Source organism: Pezoporus flaviventris, unplaced genomic scaffold, assembly GCF_033815535.1.
Source record: "Pezoporus flaviventris isolate CSIRO_AGI_PZ_B2104156 unplaced genomic scaffold, CSIRO_AGI_Pfla_v1 ptg000002l, whole genome shotgun sequence".
NCBI classification, from domain to species: Eukaryota; Metazoa; Chordata; class Aves; order Psittaciformes; family Psittacidae; genus Pezoporus; species Pezoporus flaviventris.
This window is the reverse complement of record NW_026892550.1, coordinates 8,127,555-8,136,293: the sequence shown is the minus strand read 5'-3', so window position 1 is coordinate 8,136,293 and position 8,739 is coordinate 8,127,555. Positions and strand designations below refer to the sequence as shown.

General features: G+C 36.4%; 1 protein-coding gene across 6 annotated transcripts in view; it reads left to right on the top strand.

Annotated features, from left to right (window-relative positions):
• Window position 1: 1 nt before the first annotated feature.
• Window positions 2-8,739, top strand: part of SH3TC1 (SH3 domain and tetratricopeptide repeats 1) — a 28,249-nt gene continuing 19,511 nt past the window's right edge. For 5 of the 6 annotated variants that reach the window (XM_061468149.1, XM_061468139.1, XM_061468185.1 and 2 more), the window contains exons 1-4: window positions 2-219; window positions 2,763-2,837; window positions 5,028-5,155; window positions 7,685-7,790. In XM_061468149.1, coding sequence (XP_061324133.1) covers window positions 12-219; window positions 2,763-2,837; window positions 5,028-5,155; window positions 7,685-7,790 — 517 coding nt within the window. In that variant the 5' untranslated portion in view covers window positions 2-11. The remainder of the gene's footprint in view (window positions 220-2,762; window positions 2,838-5,027; window positions 5,156-7,684; window positions 7,791-8,739) is intronic. The other variant, XM_061468158.1, reaches the window with a different exon arrangement.

Here is an 8,739-nt window from a genome sequence, read left to right as displayed (position 1 = left end):
AACTGCAAATTATGGAGAGTTCAGCAGCAGCAGGCAGCACATCTATGCTCAGCACTAATGCCATCATCCCTGGTCTAGAGGGAAAGCAAGACAGGAACTTGGAGGTGACAGATCTGGAGCAGGGAAGGTGTGGGTCTGACTGGAAACCTGTGGAGGCTAGTGATGCCATCAGCCCTGTCAGGGATGGAGTCAGGATGGACTCATTGCAAGAACAAACGGGTAAGACCTCAACTGATATATTCTGGTCACTCTGCTCTTTACTTTTCTTTGTGTTTAGATTCCTGTGGTCTTTAAATATTGGTCACTGTACACAAGCAAAAAACTGTCATGTGTTTTTCAGCTGAGAATTTTGCTTTTTAAATGCCTCTACAACTGTTAAATGCAACAAAGCAAACGGCTGTATTTCCTCCATTGCAATGCTGCATGGATTGGACTATTAAATGACCCAATTGAGTATAGGCTTTGGGCAAACAAATGGGTCATCTCTTAGGATAAGATGAAAACTAGAAGAACTCGAGCCAGAACACTGAAATATGTTCTATTTCTAGCATTTTTTTTTTGCTATAATCTTTAAGATTCAAAAGCAAAGTTGAGTTTAGACTGTATGAATCTAGTTCAGTAAAATTATTAGGAATTTTATTTTTTTTCCCCCTTCATCTAAAGATCATAGAATCTTAGACTAGTTTGTGTGGGAAAAGGCCTTAAAGCTCATTGGTTCCAGCCCTCTGTCATGGGCAGGGACACCTTCCACTAGACCAGGTTGCTGAAAGCCCCATCCAGCCTGGTCTTGAACACTGCCAGGGATGGAGCATTCATATTTTTTTTGGGGCAACCTGTTCCAGTGTCTCACTACCTTCATAGTGAAGAACTTCTTCCTAATGTCTAACCTAAATCTCCCCTCTTTCAGTTTAAAGCCATTGCCCCTTCTCCTGTCACTACATGCCCTTGTAAAAAGTCCCTCTGCAGATTTCTTGTAAATTTTATTCTAAATTATATGTCCTGTAGCTTAAACAATGTCTTTCTGTTTATAACTCAACTTTGCTGACATCAAAGTATACCGGGTACCAGCATCCCACGGCAGTATAAAGTTTCTCTTTAGCTTGCCAAGAAGTGTGCAAGTCATTCAACAATTAGGAATGGGGCATGGAGTTCAAGTTAAGTTTTTGAATCTAATTAAAGCACTCAAAACAGTCTCAATGTTTAAAATGTGTTTATAGTACCTCATGCTTTTGCTCATATTTAATAGCAATCTATTTTTAAACAAACTCCCATAAGTAATAAAATGCTTGCTCATGGTTTTTTGCTTTCCTCTAAAAGTAATAAAAGTAGGTTTAGTTTTAAATAAAATATTACCTGCTGGTTATTTGTCTTGATAAATACCTTTCAGGGAAAGTCCATATCTGGTAATAATAGTAATGTCAAGGTCACATAGCAAAAACACGGTACTTAATTGTCTTTATCAACTGTTAAATGATGATCAAAGTGATTGATAACATGTTGTTTAAGTTTTGACAATTGTTCGTTTTGTAATTCTGACTAAAACGAAAAGTAGAACTACAACTTCCTACAGTCTCAGAAGCTACGGGGAACAAATTTATGATGTTTCTTAAACACAGCCTACATTGCAGTGAGCTCACTATCAAATTTCTGTTTTAAAATAAATATCAGAGTCTGAATAAGTTAAGAAATCAAACAAAAAACCCCAAACCCTGTCAAACACCCAACCAAAACCCAACAAATACCAAAGTGCTTTGGAACTTGGTCTCTGATTCTATTATATGATAATAATTGGATTTAAAGATGATGTTTTTACTGCTTGCCACCTTTTTTATGAAATGGGAAAATTCTGTGTCTATGTATCCTTATTCATCTGCATGACTTTGTTCATGTAACATCAATAGATGCACTGAAGGGAAGATGAAGATTTGTAGTAGGACATGATAGTTTCTAAGTTTCTTAAAAGCTGCCGAGGCAAATGTCTTTGGATACATGAAAATTGCCTCAGACAATTTTTCATTTCTTGGAAATATCAAGCCTTGTCTTCACGGTTTGTTTGTTATTTGTTTGGGTGTTTTTTTCCAAAGGAACCTTTAGAAAATGGAATTGGTTGGAGTGGGTGTTTCTTCAGCATGAAAATGTAGAATTTCCAGAAGGACTGAAAGAAATATGGACTGGGGAAAAAAAAAAGCAGATTGCTATTAACATAAAATATTTTATATTGTTTTTCTGAAACTTCAAATCACTTGTTTTTACATTACCCCCACCCAAGTATTAAGCTTATGACAAATAGAGGAAGATTATTTCTCTCAATGTATGAATTGGTACAAGGCACTTGAATCATTGAAGTTTCAGTGGTATAAATTGGCAGTGGAGGGTACTTACTATAGGTGCAAAGGAAAAGACAACAAAGTCTCACCCTTGCTCCCTCCCAAATGAGACTTCAGCTTCCTGAGAGGATATCTTTCCACAAATTCTCCGTGTCCCTGAAGATTCACATTAGAATGATGAAATCTAGATTTAGCTTCCTCCCCAGTAGGAGGGAAATGATCTGCAGATACTTCTTGTAGGTTTGGGGAATTATATAGCAGGAAGGGAAAAAATATAGGTATTTTCTTTTAGTAATTATCCAATGCATCAAATGCTTTGAAAGTGTGGGGTGTTTTTGTGGTTGTGCTTTTTGTTGGTTTGGATTTTCTTTGGTGTGTGTGATTTATATGGACTTAGAAAATGCACTTACCTATTCCTTTCATTTATCATAATAGAGTGTTCTCAACGTGAAAAGTGCATGAATGTCAATTCAAGCATCCTTCCCAGTCAAGCAGAGACTTTTCCAACTGGTGAGGCATTTTTTTCCCACTATGTCTTATAAATAATATGCTTCTCATTGCTTACTCTTTTTTTTTTTTTTGAGACAACTGTGTCAACACTTGCAGTCTTCAGTCCTGTAAGCTTTATAACATACTTCAAAGAGCTGTGAAGTATCCAAATTATGCATAAGATTTGTTGAGAATCTCTCATAAAAAGAGAGAACTGCTGTGAAAGCCAGAAACTATTTATGGATTATATTGTAATGGCCAAGAAAAAACAAAAGAAAAGCAAATAAACTTTATCACTAATTTTACATACAGGTTTCAATTCCTCAAATGGCTCATTTTTAAGTTTGTGGCCTTTTGAAGTCTCTTTTTTTTTTTTTTTTGTTAATGCTGTATTTTCAATGAAGTTGCAATTGAGTGCAGCTCTTCAGTAAGTAGATACAGCAGATGTCGCTTCTGGAGGCCTCATGGCCTTCTCTGTTAATTGAGGCTCTAGTCACATTTCTTTCCTTATGGAGGAAGAGAAATAATCATCAAAAACCATCACTGGGATGTGCTCTGCTTTCTGGCTTGACCTGACAAATCACATCAGTAACAATCTCCCCCAAGCATATGGTTATTCGTAGTTAAATTATTTGTTCATATATGTACCTGTCTCACTCTAAAGATTTTGGTTCTTAACTGGTGGTATGGATCAGAGCTCACAGAAGCAGACAGGAAGATTATTGTAGGTGTGATGGGGTTTTGGACCATGCTTCATTTCCATAAGACCCTATTAATAGTACTTTTGGAAGAAGCAGCCATATTTCGGTTGTTCTAATTCAATGTAATTACTTTAGTAAGATTAATTTTATGTAAGACTTAAATGTTTACCTGTAGAAACACAGTTTAACTTGGGATCAATTTGATTATGTAAAAAAAAAAAAAATTACTTTTTTAAGTAATAGACTTGTGCCAGTATCTTTTTATGGCTTTACATAAAATGGAAAGATCAACAATATTGTTACCTAACAGTGATCTGAGTAAAATTCAAAGACTCTAGTTTGCACTTTTAGTACTACCAACTGACTACATGACCACAACTTAGAGAGGCTTCGTAGTCCAGTAACACCGCTTTATATTTCTGAGCAACTCTTCTTGAGCTTAAAGTAATGAGCAATTTAAGAACAAGTCATTGTAAAACTCCTGGAGACATATGTAGGAAGCCCTCTGAAAACACATTAAGATGCAGCATATTAGACTAGCATGTGAAAAATATCTATTTTACCTGACTGAAAGGTGGAAGTAATAGGATGTGGAATATTTCAAGATGTTTAACAATCTTATTTATTGCTGGAAGCATGACCTATTTACACACTTGCAATTGGAATTCTTCCTGAGTGGCTTATTGGCTTATATGTGCCCATCTGGATATCTGAAAACATGAATATGATTTACTGTTATTGAGTTAAATTAAGACATGCAGAATGAAAGCAGCTTTATTAAAGATACTCTTTATCTGAGAGAAGTTGGCTGGAACTGTACCCTTAGCTGTAGTAAAAGATTGTTATAAACAGATGTCAAGATCTGAGAACATGTTTCTAGCTTCTTTCAGATGTACTAGGAAAATCATGTAAGTGAGCTTTTAGTTAAACCATCATCTTTGCTGGTACTTCTCAACCAGCTGAGCTGAGAAACACCTTTTCAAAATGTTCAACTTCTAGAAGCCTTCTGAAGTAGTGGGGGTGACGTGTCGGATAACCACAAATTTGAGATTAGTATAAAAAGTTGTTGAGTTATCTGTATATTTTTAGTAGGTTATTTTTGCAATTCCAGCATCTGTTTGCCTTGAGTTTTAAAATATGCACAGTATACATGGAAATCTGGGCATGTTCTCGATGTCCATAGAGCTGTCTAATTTAAGAAGTTACCAATCTGCTTGGTTTTTAACTCTTCTCTCTTCTCCATCCCCAAATGTGTCAGGTGTCTCCCAAAATTTTTAGACTTTCAAATCACCCTTTTTTCATATAGCTGTGTCCTGTATTATGCAACTGGAAAAAATCTTGCTTCATGCTAGGCTACTATCCCCAGTGAATAATAAAAAGGAAAAGAAACAAGCAGTAAATCTGTTTCTGAAGCTGGAAAAAAAAAATAGTTCTTATGTGGATTGTATAATTTTGAGGGATTTATGGTTCTTCAAAGCTGTAAGTGCTGTAAATGGATATCCTTCTCTAGATATCTCCTTGAAGTTAATGATGGTAAGACGAAAGAGCGGATGTCCTGATCCCAGACTACAAAGACAGCTCAGAGGGCAGCTCCGTCTTCTGGAAAATGACAGCAGGGAGGTGATGGCAGTTTTCAGTGTAAGTCAGTTGCTTGGGAATTGTTCTATTTATTTACAGAATACACCCTGTGCTGCTGAAACAGCCTGAGAGATATCTGGTTCCCATTTCCATCTACATGTTGCATGCTTGAATTTCAGTGACCAGTTTCCCATGGCCCAAAGCTATCTAGAAACACTAGAAATACCAAACCGTTGAAAAAGACTTGAACATCAAATAGATGTCAAATAAACCCAGCTAAATAAGGCATTGAAGGATTTTATATTAAAAATGTTCTGCTTTGATTTACATCAAGTGAAATAATGGTTTTCTGATTTATTTTTTTTTAAATTGGCCTCATATTGACTCTTCATTTCAGTTTCCAGTCACTTGGAGTCATTTGGCTGCAAGCTACCCGGGAAGCCTGCTGCTAAACCAAAGAGGAAGTCTGAAGGAGAATAGCATAAATATTTGACTTCCTAGGGCCATAGCTTTAAATAGCATGTAAGAGCATTGGCCAATTTTTATTGCTGTCTTTCGTTTGTATATAGGAAGCCCATCCTCTACAACCAATGAGTTTCATTACATATACAATTTAAAGTCTCATCTTCCTTCTTGATGAAAAACCAAGATGACGCCATTTGACCTTTGATGTCCCTTTTTTGCCTGAGCCATGAGTTCCAGACTTCTTCACTAGCAAGTGAAACACTGAAGTCTTTAGTCATGAATTTGACTGTCTTGGATGCATACGTTTCTACAAGATTTTCCTTTCATGTGTTGTGAACTCTCTACCACCAACCTGCTGATATTGTGGCTGTGCTCCTGCTGTTCCCCTCTGACTTTCATTTAGGGGAAGGTGGAGAAGGAAAAACAGCATACAAATAGGCTAGATCTGTGACCTTATTAGAAATAGACTGGCAAAAAGACTTTGAAGGAAGCAAGATTTATAATGATAAGTTGCCTTAGAATGATGTTTTGATATTCAGCAGTGCATAAACCACTCAAGGCTGAGGTATTTTAGCATGTGCTGGCAATTTATTAATAGATTTCAGGCTCTCGTTAATATTTAATCTAGTGTAGAAGGGGGCATGCAGAAGATCAAAGTGGTGATGATGCCTGCATGTCAAAGAGGCTTAAATTGGACTTCTGTTTTCAAAAAGGAATTTCTATTAATCTGTTCCTGTTGTGGGAATTGAAAATGTGGAAGTTAAACAGAATTAATTGAGATCTTTTAAAATCATCACATAAGACATAAAACATAGCTTCATCTTGCTCAGATTACAGAAAATGTTTGAATGATGATTCCTCCCCTTCTTCCCCCCTCCAAAGTTAGAATCAGTTTCTTGATCAGTCCTTAAACACTTCTAAGATGCATTTTCGATTTTGATATGGTGGGAGGAAGGGTATAGTACTGGGAAATGATGCAGTAGCGTTACACCTGTTAGCTTCACACCTGATTTATTCTCGGACATACTGTTTCAGGTACTTCTCATAAATTGCTGCAGTTCTTTGTATTTCCCTGAAAGACAGTAACCAGCATCACTGGAGACCCCTGTGTTTAAGCTACTAACTGAAGTGCAACCAGATTATGTGTTACAGCTTTTTTGTTAGAATGCAAAAGTTGTATATTTGTTTCATTTATTTGAAGGTTTATGTAGTTCTCCCTTTTAGCATTTCTGTAATTCCTCATGAAATTATAATTTACAACAATCATAGCTCATATTTCTTAAATGTACAGTTTAATTCTATTCTATCTAGCAACACAAACCAGTACAAATGGGGAGAAAAGGATCTTTAAAAAAAAACTCAACCAACCAAATACCCACAAAACACCCCCCCCCCAAAAAATAATAGTCCAGTACATTTAATAATCTTAACCATAGGAAAAGCCAACTAGGGCATAACTGATCAATGTCTCCTCTGGAACAAGACAAGCTACTAGGGAGCAGGTTTAAAAATGCCTCACACTCTCAAATGTGAACAGAACTCTGTGGCTAACCTACATGAGGATGCTATGGATCCTAAAACTTCACAATAACTTAAATAACCTACAGAAATTTTAAGTAAAAAAAAACCAACAAACAAACAAACCCAAACGAACAAGCAAAAGAAACCTTTTCCACTATTAAATATTGATGCCCTCTGGCAAAGGCAGTTCCAAGCTGTAAATTGCTCTGTGTTAGAAGGGCTTTCTTGGAAAGTACCAGCAGATGCTCACCCAGCTTTCACACTCTGAATAGAGAGTACTGGCCACTATTTATAGATGTATTTGAGCCAGACAGGCCTTTAGTCTCACTCAGTGTGGTCAGTCCTGAAGTCTTAACTTCTGTGTAAATTAACCTCACTGGAACTGCTGGTACAACTGGTAAGAAAAAGTGAGGTTAAAACTTGTCTTACTGTATGTAGTAGATAAGTGTTAAAGAACAGGTATCTTATACAGGTAAAACCCTGGATGATTTTTTATCTATCTTAATACATAGCATTTTAATGTGTTACCTGGTGATTAATTATGCTCATGTGTACTATAATTGTAATTAAAATGTTGGTTTGGTGTTTGTTTTGGTTTTCTAGGAGCTGTCTGCCAGGCTGCTATCTATTCATAGTGATCAAGATCTAATAGTGGTGACGTTTAAAACTTTTGAAGAAATATGGAAGTTTCTAACCTACCATTCACTGGGTAAAGCTGCTTCACCATACAACAGTTCAATATGCTTTTTTGTTCCTCTGCATGCAATTTCTGATTGGGAGCATGTTGAACAGGATTTTGAGGTTCTTTGTATTAACTCCTAATAGCAGTAAGTAATGTTCTTGAACTGGGTACTAGAGAACTAGGGCTGGAGACGCTCAAACCTCCAGGAGAACCTGCCTTGTCCCAGAATAGATAACAGCTATCATTCCTGGCAAATGTCTTAACTCAGTTAAATACTCCAGAATCAGATTGTATCTGCTTTCCAAGCAGTCTATCCAAGGTTTGTCCTAAAGTCTAACCTGCGCTGCAACTTGAATGCTGTTACAGCTTTTTCTGCTCACTGTAGACATGTGAAGATAACTCTTTCTTTGTCTCTTTGTGGAGACATCTAACCTGCACATCCACTGTGTTGTTTTCACTAGGAAAATCAACTGTAATTTCTGTCATCCTTCTTCACAGTGTATTTTCTAGATCTCTGTTCATGCTTCCCCCTGGACTCTTTTGCATATTTTCTGAATAGTAGTGAGCAAACTGGACAGTTGGTAATGCTTCAGATGAAATATCAAGTAAAACAAAGATTGCTTCATATGCTTTGCCTGCTTCAGTTTTGTTTCTAAATCTGAGCATGGCTTCTGTAGCAATATGATGCCCCTGATTTGAGTTTCATTTTTGATATCCTATAATTTCACAGGTCTTTTCTGAGGAATAGCATTTGAATCAGATCTTTGTCTCCATTTTGTTCACCTGAGTTTGTGTGCATGACTATTGAATTTGTCTGTTTCCATCAGAGCAATTGAAAATAATGATTTTTATTTGTAATTTCACACTTGCTATTTACTTCCTATATTGTATTTTAAAATGCTCCTTAGAGAACTAGAAAAAAAGTACTCTTTTAATCCAACGTCTTTTTGGTATAGATTGTGACAGGTAAGCATTA